Source organism: Melospiza georgiana, chromosome 1 (assembly GCF_028018845.1).
Source record: "Melospiza georgiana isolate bMelGeo1 chromosome 1, bMelGeo1.pri, whole genome shotgun sequence".
Taxonomy (NCBI): domain Eukaryota; kingdom Metazoa; phylum Chordata; class Aves; order Passeriformes; family Passerellidae; genus Melospiza; species Melospiza georgiana.
This window is the reverse complement of record NC_080430.1, coordinates 154,718,638-154,746,349: the sequence shown is the minus strand read 5'-3', so window position 1 is coordinate 154,746,349 and position 27,712 is coordinate 154,718,638. Positions and strand designations below refer to the sequence as shown.

The window sequence follows — 27,712 nt, the reverse complement described above, 5'->3', positions numbered from 1 at the left end:
CAGCCAAACCCCCATGGGTGCTCCCAGCTCTGCTGCCCGAACAGCAAGGCTCAGACACCTCCTCCCTTGTAGGTGTTGTCTCCTCACACAGGGCACCATTTACCAGTGCTGGTGCTTGGCACCAATTAACAGCAGACTCAAACTGACTGGCACCATCAGTTTGTTATCCTACAGTGAAAAAATCTCTCATACCTTCTCTGTAAACTTCCAGGGCAGCTCCACGCAACATCGCCTCCTGCTCTTCTTCCTTTTTCCTTCTGCAGGACCAGCCAACTCCTTCCTGCCCCTTGTACAGCCACCTGAGTCTGTCTGTCCCTCACAGCACATCCTGACCCTTCCTGCTCACAGCACAGCCAGCAAACTCTGACTCTGAAGAACTCTCACCCAGCTAACCCCCTCTTTTCTAACACCCATCCTTATTGGACACACCTGGGACTATTAAGGACAAGGCTGTCCCCACTCTTCGGTAATTAGTACAGCTGCAATTCATCAGGGGTGAGATTGCCTTCAGCACCATCTCTACTCTTTTACAACCTGTTCTCCCACACTCCTCTTCCTCAAAAACAACCTGTGACAAGCCAGGCTGCCCCAGGCAGCAGCCCTGGGCCAGCAGTGCTGGTAACAGGTGATTTTCTCCAGGGACCAAGCACCCCAGCCGTGCCTGCTGTGTGGCCACTCCTCCAACAGGAGCTGAGGGCTCCAAGGCAGAGGTTCTGCCAACCCTTCAGCCCTGGAAGTGCCCATGCTAAGGTGCTCCTCAGTCTCCTCACCCCTCATTTCTCCTCAGAGAATTTCAAGCCCACCTGTCCAGCCCTGCTAGAGCAGTCCCTGCCTCCAGCAGGACAGCGCACGTTTAATTAAAGGCAGCATCAGACTGTGCAGCAGCAAAATAATTACAATGCTCCTTGTGATTCACGAGCAGGAGGGCCTGCTTCCCATGCCACCATGGGCTGGGCTCCCAGATGAGCTCTGAGTTTGTCTCTAGGCTGGATGAATGCATGGGACCCTGCACTGCAGGCAGGAGGTGTCTGTCCATCCATCTGTGAAAGTGCAACACAGCAGCTCCTCTAATGCTGGCAGCAAAACCAGCTCATGCATCTGAGCCTTCCTTCCCATTTTCCTGGTTAAACAAGGGCTTGGCATGTTCCTCCTGTGCCTGGAGGAAGCAGAGCTGCTGCATGCTCCACAGCTGGGCACTGGGACACTCAGCCTGCCTCAGACACCCACAGGTGAAGTGTGAAGAGACCTGGGGCCCTCCTTCCACAGGTATGCTGAGAGATCTCACACCTGTGCCTTGTCCCTGGGGGAATCCAGCCTGGGACAGAGGCAGGAGGAGCTGGGAGCAGTGACTGCAAAGCAAAACAGGCAGGAGCTGATCAGCTCTAGGGTTAAACCCAGCACTTCACAGGGCTCAAAGGCAGCATGGCACAGGTGAGGCCACAGAACCTACCCCACCCGTGTGCCATGGCTGGGCCGCCCAGGCCCAGCTCCAGAGGCTGCTCAGCTCCCTCAGCAGAGCAGGACTCACCTCCAGCACAGCCCAGTGCCTCCAGGTGACAGTGAGCAACCCCAAGAGACACCTCTCCCTACAGACAGAAACCAGGAAGGAAATGGCTCTTCCCAGAATAGCTCAATTCAAGAAGAATCACTGAAATCTGATGAGGATAACTGAGTCAACCCGAGCTGAGGTCAAACAAGCTATCACACTGCTGAGAGGTGGGAACATCGGCAGTGGAGCTCCAGCAGAGCAGCCCCAGGGGCACCCTGGTGCCACAGGGAGGGCACCACAGCCACCATGCAGGTGTCCTTTACCTGGGGACTTGGTCTGAGCCACCTCAGGCAGGGGACACAGACCAGCTGCCCCTTAACATCACCATCTTCCCAGCTGTTACCACCCCACCAGTGCTTCCTTCTGCCCTCCTCACAGCATTTACAGCCACATCCTGAACCACCTCCAGGCCAGTGAACTGACTGCAGGAACACAGCCACCAACACCTGAAAGGTGGCAATTCACCACCAGTGCTTCCTCCTCCCCTCCTCACAGCATTTACAGCCACATCCTGAACTAGTTCCAGGCTAGTGAATTGTGGCCTGGAAACAAAAAGATCCTCGAAACAGGATCGTATGAAACAGAAAAGAAAGACTCTGGAAAGGAGATACGATAGAATGAAATGCAATTGAAAAAAAATCCAAAAAAACCCCAGAAAATCCAGAGATTCAGTGACTACAAGAAAGTGGTCTAGGAGGAAATCAGGTGCAGTGCAAAGGACCAAAAGAGGCCAAAACTAACTTCACAGATGTTGCAAAAGCAGGGGAAAAAATCAAGGAGGAAGACACAACTTGGAGGGGAAGATATGAGGGACATGGCTAGTGAACTGTGGCTGCAGGCACACGGTCACCAACACCTGAAAGGTGGCAATTCAGGCAGTTCAGTCCCAAAGAGACACTGCTGGCATGCCAGCCATGCCCAGCTCTGCAGCCAGAGCCATGGCAGAGGGCATGGAGAAGAGGGCAGAGAGGACACTCCTTGTGTGCCCGCAGCAGGAGAGGCACAGAGGGGTTGGTGAGGCAGGGCAGGGGTACTGGGGGCACCCACAGGAGTGCCCCACATGCTCCTGCCCACACTGGAGGGGCATGGGGGCACCCACAGGAGTGCCCCACACGCTCCTGCCCACCCTGGAGGCAGCAGAGGAGCAGGGGGAGCTCCTGCCCACCCTGGAGGCAGCAGAGGAGCAGGGGGAGCTCCTGCCCACACTGGAGGCCGCAGAAGAGCAGAGGGAGCTCCTGCCCACGCTGGAGGCCGCAGAGGAGCAGAGGGAGCTCCTGCCCACGCTGGAGGCCACAGAGGAGCAGAGGGAGCTCCTGCCCACGCTGGAGGCCGCAGAGGAGCAGAGGGAGCTCCTGCCCACACTGGAGGCAGCAGAGGAGCAGGGGGAGCTCCTGCCCACGCTGGAGGCCGCAGAAGAGCAGAGGGAGCTCCTGCCCACGCTGGAGGCAGCAGAGGAGCAGGGGGAGCTCCTGCCCACGCTGAAGGCAGCAGAGGAGCAGGGGGAGCTCCTGCCCACGCTGGAGGCAGCAGAGGAGCAGAGCAGCCCCAGCAGGCTGCTCCCTGCCAGCCCCACACGGCCCCCCCCCTGCAGCCCGGCGGATTTCCGACTATTTAACCCCGAATCTGGCCCTGAGGAATGCACGGCCAATATCTAAAAGCACTCAAGGGCTGGGAATGCATTCCAGCAAAGACAAAGCGGCTGTCTGGGAGCCAAGGCTCGGCAGCTGCTGCTGCAGCAGGGCTGAGGAATGCTGTCCCCTTCAGAAGGGCCGGGGCAGCAGCTGCTGGGCACACAGCACACGGCCAGCAGCAGGGAGCAGCCCCTGCTCCAGGTGAAACAACAAACCAACCCCAGAAGGGCAGTCCTGAGCCAGGATTGAGCCCAGACACCACAACCGGCATCCCACTGCTGCCGAGGCTGGGGAGTGATCGATGCTGATCTTCCACACGAGGCAGCAGCAAACTCTGGCTGTGTGAAGAGGGGCCCTGAGCACAACCCCAACACCCACAGCCTCCACCTTGCTCTGTGAATGAATATATTTAATACAACCCCACACAACCCCAGCACTCACAGCCCCCACCTTGGTGTGTGAATGAATATATTTAATACAACCTCATACAACCCCAGCACTCACAGCCCCCACCTTGGTGTGTGAATGAATATATTTAATACAACCTCATACAACTCCAGCACTCACAGCCTCCACCTTGCTCTGTGCAGTGGGATGGGACAAGAAAGAAAGGACCAGAACTGCCTGTGGCAGGCACAGGGCCCTTTCCATTTAAATATGTGGAATAATATGCTGTAAATATATGAATAATATACCGTAAATATATGAATATATTTTGTATATAAATATACTGGAATATATGAAATATATTCATATATATATATGTATATATATATATATACACATACTGTAAAAAAAATAGATATATACATGGTATATGTATACAGTATATATATATATATGAATATATTTTGTATATTCCAGTATATATGCATACTGGAATATACAAAATACATTCATATATTTACATTATATTATTCATATATATCTACAGTATATTATTCCATATATTTCAATGGAATATATGCAGGCCATATCCCACACAACCCCAGCACTCACAGCCTCCACCTTGGTCTGTGCAGTGGGATGGGACAAGAAAGGAAGGACCAGAACTGCCTGTGGCAGGCCCAGGGCATTCAGGGGCATTTCCCATTGAAATATATGGAATAATATACTGTAGATACATGAATAATATACCGTAAATATATGACTATATTTACAGTATATATATATATATATATTTATTTAATTATTTATTTATTTATGGTATGTATATATATAAAAGGTGTGTATATATATATATGGTGTATGTATATATACATATATGGTGTGTATATATATATGGTATATACATATGAATATATTTCATATATGCCAGTATATAAATATACTGGAATATACAAAATATATTCATATATTTACATTATATTATTCATATATATACAGTATATTATTCTATATATTTCAATGGAATATGTGCAGGCCATATTCCATACAACCCCATACAATCCCAGCACTCACAGCCTCCATCTTGCTCTGTGAATGAATATATTTCATATATTCCAGCATATAGACATAAATATAAACATAAATATACTGGAATATACGAAATAATCACAGCACTGAGAGCTGTGGTTTAGTTGACAAAACGATGTTCAGTCAAAGGTAGGACTCGATCTTGAAGGTCTTTTCCAGCCTCAATGATGCTGTGACTAATTTTTTCCATAACAGAACCACTACACATTGTGCCTACTTTAAGGACCTCAGTCACTTAAAAAAATTTCTCTTGCTTTTGGAAAAAAAAAATAAATCCAAATCACATTTTAATCTGATGGTATTCCTGTATCAAGCATTAAAATAATGTAGCCTTAAGTACCTTCTGTCAGAGTAGTAGGCCAATCTCCTATAATTCTCCTAGAGAATTATAGAAAAGTATTTCTATATGTTCAGTGATGTTCTATGCAGTGCTGTCTCCTCCAGCTGCTGCAGAGCAGGTGCCTCCTGCCTGGTTAAATTAGATATATGGTAGAAATTCTTATCTGTGCATGTAGTGAAGCACTGGAGCAAAATCATTATTCTGGAGAGAGCTGTGGGGATCATTTCAGGGAGAGCATCCTGGGTGTGGGTGAAGCAGCCAAACCCAGCACACCCTAGGTTCTACCCAAGCATATCTGCTCCTTTTTGATTTGAACATTTAGGTTTTCCCAGCCAGGCCCCTCCCTGGCACACCTGCACCTCAGGAATCACCTCCTCCTTGGTTTTTCATTCAGGATGTGATGTTTCTAAAATTTTGATGAATACCTCTGATCACCAAGCTGTTGAGTCAGTGAGATATGTGGTACTTTCTGACAATTTTTTTCATGGTAAATGACAGTAGGTATTGGTTTTGTTTCTCATTGAAAAGCAGCATAATTCAGTCTTAATTTTTCATGAAACAGATGCCTTGTCCCCACTGAGTCCTGATGTTAAGGAGGAATGCTTCTTTCATGAGCTCCATTATCCAAGAGCATCCAAATGCCTCTTTTTGGGTCTCACTAATTTCTGATATACCCTAATGGTTTCATGTTTTGAAGAACTCCAGTGGATATGCACAAAAATAATAAACTTCCTTCGTGTTACCGAAATTCGTATGATTTTGACATGTTCTAGAAGCTGTTGGGGTATTTCCTTTGTAATCCACTTCAATGTACAGACACTTTCACAGGAAACATTGCACTGTAAGGGATGCCCATTGTCTTCAGCTTCAGCTAGAGAGCTGAGAACACATAGGAAGAACCACAAGCTGGTATTTTGCATTCCAATTTCTCCATCTCCATCTATAAACCATATTTCACAGTCCCTCTAGTTCCTGATGTAACACTGGGAACCAGCCCCACAATTCAGCCAAGGGACACCACCCTCTCAGCAAAGAAGGGTCAACTTGCAACTACAAAAAGTAATTGACTGATCTGTAATGCCACAGCTATTAGCAGAGGGGAAAATGCCAAAATTGTATTATACAATAACCTGTTGCAATAGTTTCCAATCAGATTGTGTTTTCCAGAGGCAGAAATCATAAATGGGTTCATCCAACAGATATATTTCCAGCACAGTGAGGCACCTTAAAACCACCAAAAAACCCAACAAGCCAGGTCTAACCCTGAAACTAGGAATCCAAGAGAAGGTAATGAGAGCAAGCCCAGTAACTGGTGCAAAGAGGGGGACTCAAAGGCAGCCTGTACCCTCGGGGTGCAGGAAAGCACATCTGGGGGACTGGAGAAGTCCTGAGGAAGAGTTAAGTGTACCCAAACATCTCCCCTGAGCAGGAAGAGGACAAGGAAGCAGGTGCTGGAGCAGCTCCCTGGGAACAGCTCAGACATACACAGTAAATGCCCTGAACCAGGAATGGAACAGGGAGCCAGAGCCCACAGAGCTGCTGTGATGCCACATCCCCCCTGCCCAGCACACAGCTGAGCATCCATCCTTCGATCCACCACGCTCCCGCCTCTGCCTCAGCTAAGCTCCTCCAGGGAGATGCCAAAACAGGGCTCCAAAATGCAGGAAACAGAACAGGTCAGAGGAGAGCTGAAGGGGTTAACCCAGCCCTGCCCCTACCTGCAGCCATCAATGAACTCATTCTCCCTGGCACATCCTCAGCAGCACCAAAGGGAACCTGAGACTGAGGGAGGAGCAGGCAGGGCCTCTGCAATGCCACATCCAGGGACAGCCCTGCGAGCAGCAGCTAGGGCTGGGGACCTGACACAGCCAAACACCCCCAGAGGGGCACAGCAAACCCAGCTGGCAGCAGCACACACGGGGCAGGTGTTAAACCAACCAGCAGACACCTACAGAGAGCTTTGTAACAAACCAGGAAAGACTGAGCAGGTGCTTCCAGCTCTGCCCTCCCAGCAGGTACCAAACCAGTGCCAAGCAAGGGCTGGTGAGAGGCAGAGACATTCCAACCATGGCCACCTGAATTTTCATCATTTTTTACTCCTCTAAACCTCTCTACTGCCTCTGCACCTCCTATTTCACACACGTGAACCCCCTCTAAGGGGGGAGACAGTCTGGCAGAACACCCACACCTGTCCCACAGAGCTGAACACACCTCAGAGAACTGAAAGTTAACAGTCACTTCCCTTTCACAGCCCTCAAGCATAAAATCCACCTGTGTGCCTCTTTCCTGTTTTCTGTTTGTATATCCAAAAGTTTTATCAGCTCTTTCCTCCATGACTGAGCCTGTGTTTGGTGCTGCCCCTCCACCACAGATCCTACACCTCTGCTGTCACCAGAGGAGGGTGCAGGGGAGATGGCCTGCACTTATTCTACTTTCTGGGCAGCAGCAATGCAGAACACATGGTTTTTGGAGAGACAAACACACATCCAGCTGTCCCAGTAAGCCACAGGGCTGCTGAGCTCCTGCAGAGCACCCAGAGCTGTGCTGGCTCCACACACCAGTCTCACAGCCAGCAAGTGAAACCAGTTTGTTGGCTGGTTTTGTTAAGCAAATGCAGCTGCAGCTCTGACACAGCCTGGGATGGAAAGAGGCACATCTAGAGCGAGAGGAGGTGCCCACCCCACATCCAGCCTTGGCAGGCTCCAAGGCTGGCTCCATGGAGCACTCCTGGCTCCTGACTTTCTCAGGGAAGGGCTATTAATACAGAGAGATTAGAGGGAGAAGCTTTACTCTTCCATGGAAGTAAATAAACCCCAAGATCCTCCTCACAGCCTTCACATGCCAGGAAATTAAAAGCTGCTCTTAATTAGCTTTGCGAGGCCCCTTTTTGCTTTGGGAAAGAGTGGCAGGCATGGCCTTGAGCTTCTCCTGGGTGCAGTGGGATCCTGGCTGCTGGTGGAATCCTGGCTCCCAATGGGATCCCAGCTCCCTGTAAGATCCTGGCTCTGGACACGGCATGGGGAGGCTCTCACCCCAGGCCACAGCAGCCAAACAGGAGGAGCTGCAGAAACCTGGCTGGTTTCAAAGGGCCTTGCCATGATGAGGAGCTGCAGAAACCTGGCTGGTTTCAAAGGGGTTGCCATGATGAGGAGCTGCAGAAACCTGGCTGGTTTCAAAGGGCCTTGCCATGACAGAGGAACTGCAGAAACCTGGCTGGTTTCACAGGGCCTTGACATGATGGAGGAGCTGCAGAAACCTGGCTGGTTTCAAAGGGGTGGCCTTGATGGAGGAACTAGAGAAACCTGGCTGGTTTCAAAGGGCCTTGCCATGATGCAAACAGCAACAAGCCCAAACAGGGCAGGACCTGCCCTGGACAGAAATGGGCTCCTCTCCCCAGTGTCTCACAGTTTCCAGTGCAAGTGGGTATCAGCTCACTGGCAGTGAGAAGAGTGTTTTCTGCACTGGGCTCAGTTCAGCACGGGAGCTGCTGTGAGGAACTGCAGCCCCTACATGAGAAGTGCCTGGGACTTCCCTCCTCAGCACCAGCACTGCTAAAGCCCTGGGACCACAGCCAGCCCTGGGTTCCCCCTCTGCACAGCCACAGCCTCAGACCCTTCCAGCCCAGCACTGCCCCAGCAGGTGTCCAGCAGCCTGACCCTGGGCACGCTCATGCTGACACACCAGAGCTCCGAGGTCTCCTCCCTCTGCTCAGACTTGCTCAGGATCTCAGTTCCTACTCAGCTCCACCTTCTTGTCCTCCTACACCAGGTCCAACCAGCTCTGCTCCACCCAGCCTCCCGCCCCACACTCCAAACTGAAGCACTCCTCCAAATGCACTCCGAGAGTCTCTGGATCCTTCTGGGCTGTGACCGGCTCTGTTTGCCACCTCCGAGTGCTCCAAATTCCATGGAATGTGCTCATTCCTTCCTGCTGAGTGAGACCTGTGCTTCTCAAGTGCTCAGGAGTGGCCTGGATGACTGAGGTGTTGTTATGCAGCTCCAACACAATGATTTAACCCTCTGTACCACCAAAACTGCTCTGCACCCTGTCCTGCAGAGATCCTGCAGCCCCACTCTCTGCAAGATGGGCACAGCAGAAGTCAGTCTTTTCCACCTCTAGAATTCAGATGCTTTAGTGGAAAGCACAGGAAACTTATCAAGGGGAATTTATCATTTTCCATTAAATTGTGTGGTATCGCCCTGGCAGCAAGTCCCTGCAATGGGGCAGCAGATGCTCCCACATAGATTTAATCCATCCCTCCAAACTGCCCAAGCACAGCCACCCTGAGGGGAAATTTAGGCTCAAAACAGGCAAAATTTCCACAAGGGACAGGTGACAAAGAAGCAAGAGCAGCCAGAAGAGGAGCTGGCACTGCAGGATGGAGAGGAACAGAGGCTGAGTCCTGCAGCTGGGAAGGGAGAGGTGAGGAAGGCACAGCAGTGCTGCTCAGAAATCCCAGGAGATGGGCAGAGCATCCATCCCATGGGATTGGAGCACAGCAGCAGCACAAAGGGCACTGGAAATGCTGCAGAGGAAAACTGCCACAGAAAGAGCAGGAGATGCCATGTTTCTGAAAGAGGTGAAATAAGGACACAGAAAAGCCTGTCTGAAACACCCAGCTGGTGCTGGCTAAGAAATGCTCAGAAGAGGAACCATATAAACTCATATAAACTCAGGGATTATCAAGAGAGCTGACTGACCTTCCCAAAAGCCAGCCCTCCAATCCTTTCACCTCAAAAATCACCTCCACAGGGAATTCTTTCCCTAAAAGCCCTGCCTGAGCCCCTCAAACACAACCTTGCTGCCCAGGGCTGTGCCTGCTCTCTCATTTCCACTTTTCTGACAGATCTTCCCATCCCTGTGTCCTTCAGACCCTCTCCCAGGGAATGGGCACGTGCAGCCCCTCCTGTGAAACAAGCACACAAATTCTCCACCTCATGACAAGCACAAACCCTCCTCCTCCCAGGGGCTCCTTCCCAAAAAAAGCCTTTTTTATGAAGGCTCCCCACCTGGAAATCATCCCCCTGCCCCAGCCAAAGGGCTTTCCCACCACCATCCTGCAGAGCCAGCGTGTGCCTAAACCCAGAGCTCCCTTCTTCCCTCCTCCTGGTGAAAAGGCAGTTTATTTTCAATTTTCATCACTGTATTCACCTCATACCACACAGATTCCTGCCCCTGCCTTAGATGTGCATCCCTACCAACAGGAACATCCTCAAAAAAAGCCCTTCCTGCAGTGACTTTGTGCCTGGGACCAAAGGCACCTTGGCACAGCCCAGGGAACCTTCAGGACACACTCTGGGTCACACCTGAGGTGGGTCAAACCTGCTTCCTTGTTCCTGCACATCTCCTCTTCCTCCTCCTCACGTGCCTCTGGAGCAGCCATGGCACAGCCACAGGGAACCTGGAGGGGCTGGGGAGGGACAGAGGGGACTCTGCTCTCCCTGCCCAGCGTGTCCCCATCCTCTGGCATGCCCAGACTCCCTGGCTGCTCTCAGGAGCAGCAGCATTTGGGGCTGCTCTCCCTTCAGGGGCACCTGATGCTCACCTGTGAGGGCACTGAGCTCTGCCTGGGGAAGGGAGCACACCCAGCATGGCCACAGACAGCCCTGGGCAGCTCTGGACAGGGGCTGGGAAGGAAGAGTGTGAGTGCAGCAAGGCCAAACTCCCTCCAGGCCTCTCCCAGGAGGGAGTGCAAACACTCAGTGGTGTCTCTGCAGACCCTCAGTTTTGGTTGTTTTCTCCTTCCTGAACTGCTCCAGCTCTCTCCTGAGCTCATGTTAACCCACAGCACTGCTATGCCATGTTCTGCAGCTCAGTTAAACTACATTTTGCATGAAGAATGATGTCATTAGCTCTGAACTGAGCCCTCTTTGGCTGCACTCAGTGCTCTCCTGCAAGCAGCAGCAGTGGCTCCCTGTCCCCTCCTCTGGGCCATCACTCACCCTCCAGGCCCCTGCCATGGTTTGGGGAATGGTTTGGGGAATGGCTCCGCCTTTCACCACCTTTCCCAGACAGATGCAGACACCCTGAAAGCCTTCACCTCCCTTGTGCAAAGCTGTTGTGCACTGGGTTTGGCCACAGCCCTTGCTGCTCCCCATCCTCTGTCCCTCTCCTGAGACGAGGGGACCAGCATCTCACTGCTCTGTTCCATTTGTTCCTCTGGTAATTCCTTGCAGGAGGCTCCAGAAGGGGAACTGACAGGCCAGAGAGGAGCCTGTGAGCCCAGCACAGCCCAGAGCATAGCCCAGGACATGGAGCTGTGAGCCCAGGACAGGCCATGGAAGCAGCTCTGATGCTCCAGGATGAGCAGATGCCACAGCTCTGTGGCACAGAAGCTCTTTGGGTGGCTCAGGAGGGCACACGGCACCTGCCACGACAGGCAGGATTGCACCCACACAGGCTGAGCCACTATAAAATCTGCATTTACAATCCCAAAGATGCAGTTCCAAGCTCACAAACCCCAGCCTGCCCCAGTTCCAGGGTCCAGGGCAGCACGAGGCAGCTCAGCAGGGCACACAGAGCTGGGAGCACGGGGCCCAGCAGGCTCTGCTCCGTGGGTGTGTCACAACCTCCTCCTCTGCAGACACACTCACAGCCATGCCTGCAGCCCGGCCTGCCCACAACACACACATTTTCCAGCAGCCTGGGAAACCTCCCTGCCTAAAGTACAGCAAGATGCTGAGCTACCTGAGAGAAGGGCTCAGAGGCTCTCACTGGTGTCTGCACACCTGAACAGCCCCACACTGAAATCCACTGGTGTCTGCACACCTGAACAGCCTCACACTGAATGGTGTCCCCACACCTGAACAGCCTCACACTGAAATCCACTGGTGTCTGCACACCTGAACAGCCCCACACTGAAATCCACTGGTGTCTGCACACCTGAACAGCCTCACACTGAATGGTGTCCCCACACCTGAACAGCCTCACACTGAAATCCACTGGTGTCTGCACACCTGAACAGCCCCACATTGAAATCCACTGGTGTCTGCACACCTGAACAGCCTCACACTGAAATCCACTGGTGTCTCCACACCTGAACAGCCTGACACTGAATGGTGTCCCCACACCTGAACAGCCCCACATTGAAATCCACTGGTGTCTGCACACCTGAACAGCCTCACACTGAAATCCACTGGTGTCTGCACACCTGAACACCCTCACACTGAAATCCACTGGTGTCTGCACACCTGAACAGCCTCACACTGAATCCCATCAGTGCCTCCATACCTGAACAGCCTCACATTGAGTCCCACAGGCAGCCCAGCTCACCAGGAAGAGACGAGCAGGAAAGACAAACAGAACCCAAAAACACCAGAGCAGGAAGTGCTGCCTCCAAACAAGAGAGCCTGCTCAGGTGTGGATGTTTGTGTGTTTTACCAAAACTGAACCAAACCACTCTGGCCTGAATCAAAACTGAGTTTCTGCTTTGTAAGGGTTTATTTTACCTATATTTGATGGCAAAATCCATAACATGTCAATATTCAACAAAAACATTGAAACCTAATGACCCACTTCTCAATTTTTAAATAAACACACAACTGAGTCAGCATTCCCTGAAGAGCATCTCTCCAAACACAGGGCAGTCAAACACCTTCTCTCTCTAGCACAGGTAGAACCTCAATAGCTTTTAAAAATCAGAGTTTCCAAAGGGGATACACAATAAAGCTTTCTCTGGAATATCCCTCAGCCCAGTCACTGCCTCCAGGCCTTTTCCTTCCCCAGAGGCAGGCTCAGATTCCCACCTGCACAATGGGAACACCACGGCTGGCTTCCTGCTGGATGGTGCTCCAGGACCCACCATGAGAGCTGCCCTGCCCCAGCGCCCTGCCCTGCTACAGCAAACCCTGGTGAGGCAGGAGATGCTGGCCCAAGCTGGCAGCAGGGCAGATCTCCATCCCGTGCCCTGCAGGGATCAGGGAGACACGGAGCAGCTTATCCTGGTGCTCCTGTGGGCAGAGCTCTGTGCTGGACAGAGCAGAACACAAGCTGCAAGTGCAGGCTGCAGCCCCACATCATGGAACTGATTGGGATGGAGGGGATCTTACAGAGCACCCAGTTCCACTCCCCTTCCATGGGGGAAGTGCATATGGACAGGTGCTCCTGGCCATGGCAGGGCCACCTCCCATTGTCCCAGGCCGCTCCCAGCCCTGTCCAGCCTGGCCTTGGGCACTGCCAGGGGTCCGGGGGCAGCCACAGCTGCTCTGGGCACCTGTGCCAGGGCCTCACACCCTTCAGAAAATAATCTTTTCCCAATAACGCCTTTAACCCTGCCCTCTGTCAGTGGGAAGCCATTCCCCCTTGTCCCAGGTGCCCCTCCATCTCTCCGGGAGCCCCTTTGGGCACTGCAAGGGGCTCTGAGCTCTCCCAAGGGCTTCTCTTTTTGAGGCCAAACACCCCCAGCCTGTCTGCATGGCGGAGATGCTGCAGCCTCATAGTTATGATCATAACTACAAAGCAGTTCTATCACTTTCCATTAACCTACCTGACGCTTTTTCAGCTTACTGCCTAGACCAGAGTTTTTTAATTCATGCTGTGCTTGGCTTGGCAGCAGCTGTGACTATCACAGGGCTGATGACCTGGGTAAACGATTTCCCGGGAGAGCGGGGGACCCCTTTATCCCAACGACCCGGGTACAGAAGCTCCCAGGTGGGCAGGGGACCCCTTTATCCCTGTGACCCGGGTACAGAAGCTCCCGGGACAGGCAGGGGACCCCTTTATCCCCATAACCCGGGTACAGAAGCTCCCAGGTGGGCAGAGGATCCCTTTATCCCAATGACCCGGGTACAGGATCTCCCGGGACAGGCAGGGGACCCCTTTATCCCCATAACCCGGGTACAGGATCTCCCGGGACAGGCAGGGGACCCCTTTATCCCCATAACCCGGGTACAGGATCTCCCGGGACAGGCAGGATACCCATTTATCCCGCCGGGCGGCAGCCGGGTGCCGCTCCCAGCCGAGGGGCTCCTCCCCGGCCCAGGGTGGCCGCACGGAGCTCCGGGCGCCCCGAAGCGCTCGGTGCCGGCCGCGGAGCTCGGGGAAGGCCCGGCTGGGCTCACACGGGCTCAGCCGGGCCCAGCGGGCGGCGCAGGCCGGGGCGGCGCTCGGAGCGGCGGGGCCGGCGCGGCGGGGCTCACCTTGGGCAGCTCCCGGAGCTGGTTGGCGTCCAGCAGCAGCTCCTCCAGCGAGCGGCTGTAGCGGTAGATCTCCTCGGGCACGGCCTGCAGCGAGCAGTGCCGCCGGTCCAGCGCCTCCACGTGCCGGTTGCAGCGCCAGAGCGGCGGCATGCAGCGCAGCATCGCGCCGGGCCGCGCCGCCACAGCACGGGCCGGGCCGGCCGGGAGCGCCCGGGCCGCGCCGCCGCCGCGGGAGCACGGGCCGGGCCTGCGGCAGCGCCCGGATGTGCGGGGGCCGCGCCGGGCCGGGCTGCTCCCGCTGCGGCTGCGGCAGCGCCCCCGCCCCGCTCCGCTCGGCTCCGCTCCGCCGCCCCGGCCTGCCGCCGCTCCCGGCCGCTCCCGGGCCGCGCCGCCCTCCGTCCGTCCGCGGGTGCGCCTGGGAAACGGAGTCCGGGAAACGGGAAAGGGAGTGCTGGGAAAGGGAATGCTGGGAAATGGAGTCTGGGAAACGGGAAATGGAGCCCTGGGGAAGGGAATGCTGGGAAATGGAGTCCGGGAAACGGGAAATTGAGGGATGGAGAAGAGAATGCTGGGAAATGGAGTTCGGGCAACGGGAAATGGAGCCCTGGGGAAGGGAATGCTGGGAAATGGAGTCCTGGGAAACGGGAAATGGGAAATGGAGTCCGGGAAACCGGAAATTGAGTGCTGGGAATGGGAATGCTGGGAAATGGAGTCCTGGTAAACGGGAAATTGAGTCCTTGGAAGGGAATGCTGGTAAATGGAGTCCAGAGAAATGGGAAATGGAGTCGTGGGAAATAGGAAAGTGAGTCCTGAGAAACGGAGTCCTGGGAAATGGGAAATGGAATCTTGGGAAATGTAGTCCCGGGAAACGGGAAACAGAGTCCTGGGAAACGGAGTCGGCTCCGCCCCGCGGCACCGGCGGCGCTGGTGCTGGGAGGGACCCGGCTCTGGGCACACCGGCTCTGGCTGTGAAAAATGCGTATTTTATGATTGGCTTTTGGCAAATATTCAAATGGATATTATATGTGTTGTGTTAGAAAGCTGTGCCGTGTTAATTTTCTTAAGTAGTGTGTTAAATATAGTTCTAGAGTTTTAACATAATGTTAAAATAGAAACTATGCTGTATAAGTTACTTTTTTTAAAAGAAAGGACTGTCACTGAGCAGCCACAAGACTCCTAAATCTTTCAGAGCAAAAGAATTTATTGCTCCATTATCAGAAGAAATGAACATCTTCCCGCCTCGCTCAGCCCTGAAGAGCCGTCAGGATTCAGAGGAAGCAGCTGACACTGCCCAGACAGAATCCTGTGTTTGAATGGAATTTATGCATCATGGATGAGGTGTATGAATATGCAACAGGCTGTTGCTTTTAAGGGTTAATCCTCTGCTAACGTGGGTCCTTTTTCAGGCTTATTTTGCCGAGAAAGAGGTACCTGGACTGTCTGTAACTCTTTGTTTCTATTGTCTCATATTGTCCTAATCCAAATTGTCCAAATTATTATAACTCTAATTATATTGCTATTTTTATAACCATTTTATTACGCTTAAACTTTTAACATTTTAAAAACAAGTGGCTGTTGTTTTTCACAGAGGAGGAGGCTGTGAGGAAGAGGAAGGAGCCCTGGCACACCCGGGCAGGTGAGGAGGAAACCAGTGCCCCTTTCCCCCTCTGTCCTGCTCCATCTCTCAGACCTCACAGTGGAACCTGTTTGGGTGGGATCCCCCTCCTTCCCTCCCCTGTGACCTCAGCTCATCTCCATGGACACAGCTCAAACACAACGAGCCAGCCAAGAGCCGTGGGACCCGGGAAAACCTGGCTGCAGGGAAGGTCAGTGCCCTAAAATACCACATTTTATATCCCATTTTCCTCCTTTTCCCACGGGGACAGGGGAATTCTCTGACCCTCACACATCCCCTGCACCAAACCCCCAGAATCCCCCAAATCCCTGCACCCTGGGCTGGGATTTTACTGGATTCATTATGGTTTTCACTCATCTTTTGGAATTTTGCTTTTTTGTTTCCTTAAGAATTTACATGTGTTGTATTAGGAAATGAGAATTTGTAATTACAAATATTCACTGAAACCATCAGACTTGTCAACCTCCAGCTGTAAATCCTGAAAATTCCAGCATTCTACACTGGAATAAATAGTTCAGGAATTCAGCCAATCCTGAAATTAATGCTTAAAAAGTGTTTAAAAAACCTGAATCTCATTAAATTAATGCTGACAAATACGTTTTTTAAAAGAGAATCTCCTGAAATTGGGATGTGAGATGCTGGTTTTGGACAGGAGATACTGGTTTGGGATGCAGCTGCCTCTTCAAACACTGGAATCAGTGAGGAAGGAATGGGGCAGAATTGCACTTTTCCTCCAAATTGCAGGAATATCCCAACACTACAAGGCAAAAAAAGAGAAATCTTTAAAAAAGTGCATTTTTGTTTCTCTCCTGAGGCAAATCAGGATGGGAAATGCATATCTAGGAATGGCAACAAACAGTTTTGGGTCAAACATTTGAGCTGGTGGAGGAACCTGTTGGGAACTCAGGGGCAGGACTGGGGCAAAAACTCTGAGGCGGTGGTTTTTTTCCTTCTGTTTCAGTTTTTCACAGTTTGATGGGAATGGGGCAGAATTGCACTTTTCCCTCCAAACTGCAGGAATATCCCAACACTACATGGCAAAAAAAGAAATCTTTAAAAATTTGCATTTTTGTTTCTCTCCTGAGGAAAATCAGGATGGGAAATGCAAATTCAGGAATGGCAACAGTTTTGGGTCAAACATTTGAGCTGCTGGAGGAATCTGTTGGAAGCTAAACAGTAGGACTGGGGCAAAAACTCTGAGGCGGTGGTTTTTTTCCTTCTGTTTCAGTTTTTCACCATTTGATAAAATATGGCATCCAAAACAAAGAAGAGCAAGGATGAAGAGCCACCCCAGGAAAGCAGCGACACGGAGGACCCCATCCGGGAGAGGAAGCTGTACCTGCAGGGGGAATGCAGGATCATCTCACAACACCTGGACACCTACATGGCACGGGCGGAGCAGGTCCTGCAGGCCTCCAAAGAGCAGGAGAAGGAAGCGCAGCGCACTGAGGAGCAGAGCCAGTCCTACCTGAGCTGCGGAGAAAAGCTCAGCCAGGACCCCCCGGGCATGATTATCACCCTGAGCGACCACCACCGCCAAGAGCTGGCCCGAATCCAGGCGCACAAGGAGGAGCTGGTGCCGCGCTACGCAGACAAGGAGCAGGAGGTGCGGAGTGTCCTGGAGGAAACAGAGGCCGAGGCCTCGCGCATGGACACGGAGCTGCAGCAGCTGGAGCCCTACAAGCAGCAGAAGATAGAGGCGGAGCAGAGGCTGAAGGCGCTGGAGAGGGAGCTGCGGGTGACCAGGATCCGCTGCGCCGAGGAGACGCACGCCGTGAGGAGCAGGTTCCTGCAGGACAAGGCCGAGTGCGAGCAGCAGTTCCAACGCAGGATGCAGCAGCTCACCTGGGGCGCGCAGGAGGTGGCCATGAAGGCCCTGATCCAGCACGTGGAGGAGGTGAAGGCCGAGAACAGGCTCCTGCGCCACGAGCTGATGGGGCTCCTGCAGCACTGCCAGCTGCTCAGGGACACCAGGGTCCGGCTGCAGGACCAGAAGGAGGAGCTGCTCCGGGAGAACCTGTGCCTCCAGCTCGTGCCAGTGCGGCACCGCAGGGACAGCCTGCCCTCCTTGCCAGCCAGGGCCAGCCACTGAGCCCAGACCACCCAAACCACCCCAAACCACCCCAAACCACCCCAAACCACCTGGGCCTGGCCTGCAGGAGCCAAGCAGGGAAGCAACCAAACCCTTCTGAGCACTGAGGGCTTGGAGCTCTTGGCACAAGGATCCATCAAATACATGTATGGATCATAAATCCATACTGACGCAGATCCATACTGTTGTTCTCCTTCTGTCCCAGGGAGGAGGTGGCTGCCCCAGCCCTGGAAGGGCTCAAGGCCAGGCTTGGATGGGGTTTGGAGCAGCCTGGTCTGGTGGGAGGTGTCCCTGCCCATGGCAGCGGGGTGAGATTTTCCAGAATTCCATGAAATGATGGTTCTCAGTGCAAATGGCTCCTGTGGGAGCAACCTGTTGGGCTCTGCAGGAGGGAGGTCCCAGGGACCCTCCCCGGGAGCTCTGATGCCATTGGGAACAGGTGGGATGGAGATGGAGCTCTGCTTCAGGCTCTGGCTGAGCTCCAGGTGGGAATTATTGAACCAACAAAGGCTTCCCTGCTCACTCGCCACACAACTGCCAGGGAAAAGCCTGGGAATCAGCTCACACCGAAAAAACCCCTAAAACAACACCCATGGCTGTAAACTGAGGTGATTTCAGCCATCCCCAGGTTTGGATGCAGGTGAAGGACTCTGGAGCAAGGCATCCTCAAATCCCAGCATCCCAAAATCCCTGCATCCCCAAATCCCTGCATCCCCAAATTCCAGCATCCCGAAACCCCAGCATCCCAAAACCCACCTGCTGTAGGCACAGCATCCCCAAATCTCAGGATCATAAAATCTCTGCATCACAAAATCCCAGCATTCCAAAATCCCTACAACCCCAAATCCCTGCACTCCAAATCCCTGAATCCCAAAATCCCAGCATCCCAAAATCCCAGCATCCCAAAATCCCTGCATCCCCAAATCCCTGCATCCCCAAATCCCAACATCCCAAAATCCCTGCATCCCAAAATCCCAGGTGCTGTAGACACAGCATCCCAAAACCCCATCATCCCCAAATCCCAAAATCCCTAAATCCCAGGTGCTGCAGACACAGCATCCCAAAATCCCAGCGTCCCAAAACCCCATCATCCCAACATCCCAAAATCCCAGCATCCCCAAATCCCAGCATCCCGAAACCCCAGCATCCCGAAACCCAGCTTCTGTAGGCACAGCATCCCCAAATCTCAGGATCATAAAATCCCTGCATCCCAAAATCCCAGCATCCCCAAATCCCACCATCCCCAAATCCCACCATCCCCAAATCCCACCATCCCCAATCCCAGCCTCCCAAACCCCAGCTGCTGCAGACACAGCATCCCCAAATCCCTCATCCATCCTGCCAGGGACACAAGCTGTAATCATTAGGTTTGAATATTTCACGTGCTGTGATGGAAAACCCCAGAACTGTGTTTGGCTCGAAATTCCTTCACTGAAATAACATCTCTGCCAAGAATTTTTCATGGAAAACCAGGCCCTGCCAGCTGAAAAAACTTCCAGGAGCTTAAAATATTTAAATCCCAGTAATTAAAAACATTTTAAAAAATACAGACAAGGTGATTCCACAACTCCTGGGGTTACCCCAGCTGTAATGCGTGTAATTTGAGTAGAAGAATTTGAATAGAAGATGTGTAATCTGAATAGAAGCATGTAATATCACATGGTGGAAAACTTAGAGTTTAAGGTTTAAAGTTTTTTAAGTTTGCAAACTTAAATTCCCAGAAGAACTAAAGCTCAGCAGCACAGCTAAGGAATTCTTCTCACACTTGACAAAACTCCTGTATGGATTAAAATCTGCAGAAAATAAGGCAAATTCTAAACATTTCCCTCTCACTATTGCTTGCTCCCACACAGAGCTCCCTGTCCTGCTGAAGGCCAGGATCAGCTGCATCCGCAACTCATGGAAATGTCATTTTAGCTCTGCAATAACTCAGGAATTCCCTTATGGCTGACATTTTTAACCCCCCAATAACGAAAAGAGACAATTTACAAAAGCAATTCAATTTTCCTGCATGTGGTGATGTATTCCCAGATGTGAGCCACTGGCACTGCTGCAAACAGTTTAGTGGTTTTATATTGCCATTTAACATTTTGTGGCACTTGAGAGGCTTGAGGTCACTTAAAGAACCACCAGCAAAGGCATCAGCAAAAGCAGGTTTGAAATAAAAGCAAAAGCACAATGAGGTTCATGGGCAAAGCTCACTCAGTGGTTAAAGCACACAGAGACAAAAATCGAATACTAGTCAATCTAAAGCTAAAATCACTCCAGCCTGAATCACCCCAGATCTAAAGGATGAATGTGAAAAATGCCAACCACTCATTTTTTAAATTTTCAAAGTTTCATTATAACAAAACAGTTATAAAAATAGCAATATAATTAGAATAACAAAAATTTGGACAGTTAGGATTAGGACAATATGAGACAATAGAAACAAAGAGTTACAGACAGTCCAGGTACCTCTTTCTCGGCAAAATAAGCCTGAAAAAGGACCCATGTTAACAGAGGATTAACCCTTAAAAGCAGCAGCCTGTTGCATATTCATACACCTCATCCATGATGCATAAATTCCATTCAAACACAGGATTCTGTCTGGGCAGTGTCAGCTGCTTCCTCTGAATCCTGATGGCTCCTCAGGGCTGAGCGAGGTGGGAAGAAGTTCGTTTCTTCTGATAATGGAGCAATAAATTCTTTTTCTCTGAAAGACTGATGTGTCCTGTGGCTGCTCTCTGGTGTGAGTCCTTTCTTTAAAAAAAGTATCTCACACAGCACAGTTTCTATTTTAACATTATGTTGTGACCTAAAACTATATTTAACACACTACTTAAGAAAATTAACACAGCATAACTTTCTAACACAACACATATAATATTCATTTGAATACTTGCAAAAAGCCAGTCACAAAATACACATTTTTCACAGTGAAGGATCCCAGGGGAACACCCCTGGTGTGTTTGCTGCATGCAGTCACATCCCAGACGGAGAGCTGAGGAGCTGGCAGTGATAGAATAGGGACAACATGTTTCTAAAATCATGGAATATTCAGGGGAGTTACAAAGGAAGGATAGGCTTGGGAAAATGTTAGGCTGCACCTGTAATCATTTAATCGCTATGGTAAATTATATGATTGTTAGATGTGATGATTGTTTGGCAATTGTATATAATTATTGTTTAATAGCAACAAGAATCATGAGAACGGATGTCGGGGGGGGTTGATGGAAATTAAAAAAAATGCTTGGATGAAATCAATGTATACAATAGAAAAATAGAAGTTGAATAATTAATATGTAGTTATATAACGATAAAGGTATAAAAATGTGTCCATCGTTGTGAAAAGGCTCCAGGAGGCGTTTGCAGGTCACAGGAGAGAGGGTGGACTTTGGCCATGGTCATTTTCCATCCCAGCTGCAATTCAGCCCAGGAGCTCTCTCTGAAAGTTCCACAGTGAAAAGGTTCCTTTTGGGTTGTTCTTCAGGCAAGAAAAATGAGTTCACAGGGCTGTATGTTAAATGGGGGAGCTTGTTATCCATGCAGCAGGAATTCCTGGGAGCAAACTATGCTCCTGATAAGCTTGGAGGAGCTCAGAACAGGTGCTGCTCGTTGGGGACTGATGGCATTTCTGAGATTATAGAGCAGACTGAGGCTGGGGAAGAGAGGCAGCACCACCCATTTATTGATGAAAACCCCTCGTGTTTGTCTCAGGAAACTCTTTTTCCTTTCGAACCAGGGATTTCCCTCTTTACCCGTTCATCTCCTGGAATTGTGGTTCAGGAATTGTCCACCGGAGAGCAGCAGTGAGAGTGGGAAAATCAGCAGCACTGCGCATGCGCCCCCCCCCCAGCTGCAGTTCCGGGTGCCAACAGCAGGCGGCAGCACGAGCTGCTGGTGCTGCCGAGCGCCCGCCCCGCCCCATCCCGGCCCCAGGGGCTCTGCAATGGTTTGGGATGGAGTGACCTTAAAGCCCATCCGGTGCCAGCCCTGCCATGGGCAGGGACATCTTCCCCTGGGCCAGGCTGCTCCAGGCCCTGCCCAACCTGGCTTGGACACAGCCAGGGATGGGGCAGCCAGAGCTTCTCTGGGCAGCCTGTGCCAGGGCATCACCACCATCACAGGGAAGGATTTTATAGGAAAGATGGGCTGTGATGTCTTTGAAAAATGACTCACTGAGTTGGGGGTCTTTAGGAGAAATTGTTGTCAGTTGTCTTCAAAATGGCTCTTGACATCTCTGCATGAGAAGACATGAAGTTTGTCACAGAAGCCTGGTGGTTTGACCAGAAAGTTTGAAGTCCTGAACATTTGGGTAATAACAGAAATTATTATCCACACAGTCTATTCCATACCCCTGACAGACTGAACTTCTGAACTTTGTGAGAAAATGACAGCTTAAAGGGGGATGTGGGGTAGGTGGTTTGGGAGAGCTGCACCTCCTTGGTACCTCAGCCAATGGGGAAAGCGAGAGGGCAACTTGCAGCCAGGAGTTCGGGATAAAAGGAGGTTGCGCCCTCTGAAACCTGGAGAGAGAATCCCCACAGGGATATGGCTGTGGAAACTCTGTCCCTTTATTTCAATCAAGTTTCAAGACTGCTTTGAGGACCCTTGGCTTTTCATAGTGTGGCTTTTCCTCACATACTGAAGGTGCTGGGTAGAGCTTAAAGTCTGACTCTCAAAAATGATAAAACAATTGAAAAGAATTTACACAGGACAATAAAAGTGTCTCGATGCAGTGGAGAAAGAGATAACGGGAACTCCAGTGGGGTTTTGGACAAATTCTATTACACAGTAGGAGCAGCGTCTGCCAAAAGCAGAAGTTTGAGGCGAGGTCATCTGAGATATTGGGGGAGTCAATGAAAACGACTTCCTGATCACTTTATAGGAACTCTCCAGGATAACAAGAGAATTTCCAGAGGGAGACAGAGCTATGAAAATTGATTACAGGAAAAGTGCTGTTTCTGTATTGGCTAGGAGGCCGATTTTTATGACTATTTTTAATTACGGTGGATAAATCCCTTTGGCAAAGTTTCCCCAGCTTACAGGACCAGGAGAGATCTGCTGTGAATCTGAGCTGATAAAGAATTCCGGCTTTCTGCTACCTCCACTTCCATCAGGGAGGTCACTGCAGCCAATTTCGGTATCAGGGGCTGGGGGGACTCCAAGGGACACATTGGGGAAGGGGGGGTGAGGGGATCATGGCATCAGGACTGGGGCCCTGGGGGACACTGGTGAGACCCTGGGGAGAATGTGATGTGGAATTGGAGTCCAGAGGGAAGCTGGGGGACACTGGGGGACATGGAACGGGGGTTCACAGGGCTCTGGGGGGCAGCAAGGAGAGACTGGGAGTGTGACTGGGGCCATGAGAGGGCTGGAGGACACTGCAGGGGGCAGGAGGTGATCCCCATCTTTGGGCTGGCATCCTGGGGGGACGGAGGGGATCCCTGGGGAATGACAAAGGATTGTGGGAGTGGGATAGGGGTCCATGGGGGGTCTGGAGGACACTGGGACATCCAGGAATCACCTCAGGATTTGGGATCAGGCTCCCAGGATGTGCACAGGGGTCTCCTGGCTGAGGTTGCCCCCCTCCCCAGGCTGACACCGCCCTCCTTCCCCAGCCCCTGACTGAGGGACCTTCCCTGTGTCCCCTGGTGTGACTCCATGTCCCTCTGTGTTCCCCCATATCCCCTCAGCATCCTCTCAGTGTTCCATCAGTGTTCTGCTGTTTTCCTTAGTGTTCCCCATGTCCCACAGTGTCCCCTCAATTTTCCAGTGTCCCCCAGTGTCCCACACTGCTCCTGGTGGCATCTCCCCTGTCTGGATCCCCTGTTTTGGACGCTAGCACTGCTGGCAATGACCATGGCCAACACAGCCTTCATGGCTGTGCCCCTGGACATGGCCTGGAACTCCTTTGATGACCAGTACCCAGGGCTGCTGACACACCATGACTGAGTTGTTACCAGCCCTCAATCACTTTGAGTTCCAGCAGAATCCTCTGTTTGCCCAGACCTGGGTGAAGGCTGCAGACCAGTGGTGGAGGCGGGGGCCCCCTGTGACCCCTCTGTCCCCAGCCCAGGCCATTGCCCTCATGACCTACACAATGAAGGACGTGCACAAGGAGTTCAATGCCGCCGTGCATGTGGCCAGGCGCTCCCGGCAGGAATACCGGGACAACTTCCACTTCAAAACACTGCATTTCCTGCTGACCGATGCTCTGGCAACACTGAGGGACACTCGGGGACCACGATGTCACCATGTGTTCCGGGGAGTGCACGGGGTCCGGTTCAAGGCACAGCGTGGTGACACCATCCGGTTTGGTCGATTCACGTCAACATCACTGCATAAACAGATTGCTCAGCAATTTGGGACAGACACGATGTTCCAGGTGGAGACATGTTATGGCGAGGATATCCGAGAATTCTCCTCCAATCCTAGTGAGGAGGAGGTGCTGATCCCACCCTTTGAGACCTTTGAGGTCACCAGTGTCACCCAGGAAGGAGACAGGGCATTGATCCAGCTCCGTTCCAGCGGGACCTTCAGCAGATACAGATGCGAGTGGCTGCGACGTGACATCATGGGGAGAGCCTGGAGGACATGGACAACCACTGTGGGTATGGGGACACCCATGATAAGGCACAGGGGACAATGACCCCCACAGGTGATGGGGGACAGGGACAGGGACATCCATGACATGGCACAGGGATGGGGACCCCCACATCTGGGAGGGGACAGCGACACCACTTCCAGGGGATGTCAGGGACAAAGACAGGGAAAGGGACAGAGGCAGGAACACTCCTCTGCTGTCTCTGTCCCTCCCCTCTGCAGACCAGCTCTGTAGGGACCGGCTATGTGTGCTGGACATGGGTGGGCCTGGATCAGGACCAGCCTGATCCCCTCTGAACCTCTTGAACCCCCTGACACCCCTCATGGCACAGGAGTGCACCCCCTATATAGACCTGACTACGGCCATCCCTGAAGCCCACCATGACCCCCTGAAACCCCTTGCTCCATGTGTTACCCCACTGCCCCCCTGACACCCCATCATCCCTAAAGCCCCCGTGGCCCCCTGACCACCAATCTCCCTCCTGCACCCCGGCCACTGGTCACCCACAACCCTGCCCATTGCTCCAGTCTCTCCTGTCATTCCTCATCCCATGTCATACCAACCCCCACCCCTCACCCCTCACACCCCCCATGGCCCTCCTGACCCCCTGATCCCCATCATCCTCCATTCCACTTGAAACCCTCAAATGCCCCCCCTGTAACCCCTGACCCTTCTCTGACTGCCCTTAACCACCTCACCCCCACGGATCCCTCACCATCCTCTTTTTCCCCCAGGTAGGATCATCCCCAGGGCCCCCTCCCACCTCAGAGGGCTCCTCCTGGGCACTGCAGCCCTGGCAGTGGCCATCAGGATTGTCTGATCCATGAGGCCACCAAGGTCACCATGGTCTCTGCAATTACCAAGGACTATGATCCCCAGAGAAATGAGGTCACCAAAGCTACCAAGGCCACCATGAGGCCACTGTTGCCACCACTGTCACTATGGTTGCTGTAGCCACCCCTGGGACTCTGGCCACATGGCCACTATGACCACCTTGATCACCAAGACTCCCTCACCCAAAAGGCTACCACAGCCACTGTGGCCACCGAGCAGCCAGGGCCATTGTACAAAGCAATTCTATTAAATAATTCTATCAAAACAATTCCATTAAATAATTCTGACAAAGCCAGCAAAAAGACCATTCTTGAGCGGGGCTCCATGTCACTCCCCAGAAAACACTTGTGGGAATGTCTCTTTCTCTCAGCCTCAAGGAGGAACCCTGGGAAGCATCTCCTTCTCGAAAGGGGAACCTCATGCACATTTCATTTCAAGCAGGAACAGGGAGAGGAATCTCTGTCTGAGTGGGGACTGGACATTCCCAGAGTCAGGCGATAGACAGCCAGGCCCACCACTGGTGATTCACCCTCACTTGTAAATTTTGGGTTGGTGATTTGGGCTGGTTTTGGGCCAATTCAGCACCAAAATCAGCAGCAGACCCCTCTCAATGCAGCCCTGGTGCCCAAAAATGAGGCATTGTCCCTTGGGCACGTTCCAGGTAGTGCATCCTGCCACATCCAGCACTTCAGGGGGACATTAAAGGCTGGAAATAGGGAGGTTCAAGAGGGCAAGGGCAGGTCATGTCCCTGGGGAGGGACAGTCCCCAGTGCCAGGACAGGCTAGGGGGGGACATGCTTAAGCAGCTCTGGAGAAGGACATGAGGTTGCTGGTGGGTGACCAGTGGAGCTGGCCATGTGGCCCTTGGGGCAGGAGGGATCCAGGGGACATCGGGAGGAGCAGAATCAGGAGGTCATTGATCATGCCCTTCTGTCCTGCCCAGTGAGACACATCAGGAGTGCCATGTCCAGCTCTGTCCTGTGCTGTGTCCAGATCTGACCAGTGCCATGTCTTGTCCTGGGCTGCTCTGGATCCAATCCTGGTCTCAGGGATGACAATGCCTGAGCTGGGAGGTTGGGCCAGGTGCCCCGTCTGGATCCTTCCAGCCTCACCCATTCTGGGATTTGGGGATTCTGGAAGTTGCAGTTCAGGAATTGTCCACAGGATTCAGCAGCGAGTGCCGGGAAATCAGCAGCACTCTGCATGCACTGCCCCCAGCTGCAGTTCCGGGTGCCAACAGCAGGTGGCAGCACGAGCTGCTCGCGCTACCAAGCACCCGCCCCCGCCCCGCCCCGCCCCATCCCGGCCCCAGGGGCTCTGCTATGGTTTGGGATGGAGCGACCTTAAAGCCCGTCCTGTGCCAGCCCTTCCATGGGCAGGGACATCTTCCTCTGGGCCAGGCTGCTCCAGCCCTGCCCAACCTGGCTTTGAACCCTTCCAGGTGTGTGGTAGCCACAGCTTTGTTATCAATTGGTAATGTGATGACCGGCTCTCACAACTAAGAGAATGGATAGTGTGCATGCTAAGAGAAGTTTTGTTGATGTATGGTTATGTTATTGCAGTTTGCTGTTTTGGCACCCTCTGTTCTCCCCACAGTCTCCTTTCCCCCTCTCTGTATTGTTGTCACCAGATGGCCCTGGTTGTCAGGGTTGTGTCAGGGTCATGTGTAGGGATGGTGTGTACCTGTGCCCCGTGCATGGGGCAGTTGGGAATGGGAGAAGCTGTAGCTGGGGAGGCGTGGCATCACAACACCTCACCTGCAGTCAGACTGCAGTAATGTCTCCAGCAATGGACAGCAAGGAAGAGTCAACTGGCAGATTTTTGGAGTGGCCAGGCATTTATAACGAAAGTGTTTGAATAGGTATCACTCCTTATGAATTTGTATTTACCTGATGCAAGACAAGGAGTATAAAATGCAGAGCTGCCATTTTGTGGCAGTTAGTCACAGTCTCAGTGTTGTCCCTTTTTCCTTATTCAGTCCCTTTATTGTGTTGTTGAGGTTTAATAAACCTTTAGAAATTTAAAGTGAGCGGTCTTTTCTCACAGGCGCTACCAAGGCAACCATGGCTCCCAGAAAAATGAGGTCATCAAGGTCCCAAAGCCACCCCTACCATTTTCCCTGGACGAAATGAGAAAAAAGGGAAAAGAGAATGGGAGAAAAATCAAATCTCTTGGTTTTTTTGCAAATATTAAGATGAATGTTGTATGTGTATTTTAAAATCACTTTGTTTTTATTTCTGCTATTAACAAAATCTTAGACATGGTAGTAGTGGTAGCTGCTGATGTAGGTACACGTGAAGTGTCTGTTTAGTCGGGGTAACATCCAGTGCACATGTCATGTGGACCCTGCTTTTGATATGGCAACCATCAGCATCTGCCATCTGCCATAGATCAAGGCCCAGACTGGAAGTGATAAAGAGAAGGAGCC

The 27,712-nt window shown here is 52.0% G+C and overlaps 2 protein-coding genes and 1 pseudogene across 15 annotated transcripts in view; 2 read left to right on the top strand and 1 right to left on the bottom strand.

Moving 5' to 3' along the window:
* The window catches only part of SCRIB (scribble planar cell polarity protein), a 131,224-nt gene extending 116,929 nt beyond the window's left edge, over positions 1–14,295 (bottom strand). For 13 of the 14 annotated variants that reach the window (XM_058020166.1, XM_058020215.1, XM_058020261.1 and 10 more), the window contains exon 1: positions 14,134–14,295. In XM_058020166.1, the coding sequence (XP_057876149.1) occupies positions 14,134–14,295 (162 nt within the window). The remainder of the gene's footprint in view (positions 1–14,133) is intronic. The other variant, XM_058020208.1, reaches the window with a different exon arrangement.
* Positions 14,296–15,893: 1,598 nt separating this feature from the next.
* Positions 15,894–17,897, top strand: CCDC166 (coiled-coil domain containing 166). Its single transcript, XM_058037774.1, has 2 exons — positions 15,894–15,959; positions 16,998–17,897. Exon 2 carries the CDS (start codon positions 17,019–17,021, stop codon positions 17,859–17,861), a length of 843 nt encoding a protein of 280 aa, XP_057893757.1. The 5' UTR covers positions 15,894–15,959; positions 16,998–17,018; the 3' UTR covers positions 17,862–17,897.
* A 4,354-nt stretch (positions 17,898–22,251) lies between these two features.
* Positions 22,252–24,746, top strand: LOC131088619 (erythroblast NAD(P)(+)--arginine ADP-ribosyltransferase-like; annotated as a pseudogene).
* The last annotated feature ends 2,966 nt before the right edge of the window (positions 24,747–27,712 follow it).

Coding starts and splice junctions, on each gene's coding strand:
- CCDC166 (XM_058037774.1), top strand. CDS start 17,019: ATGGCATCCAAAACAAAGAAGAGCAAGGATGAAGAGCCACCCCAGGAA.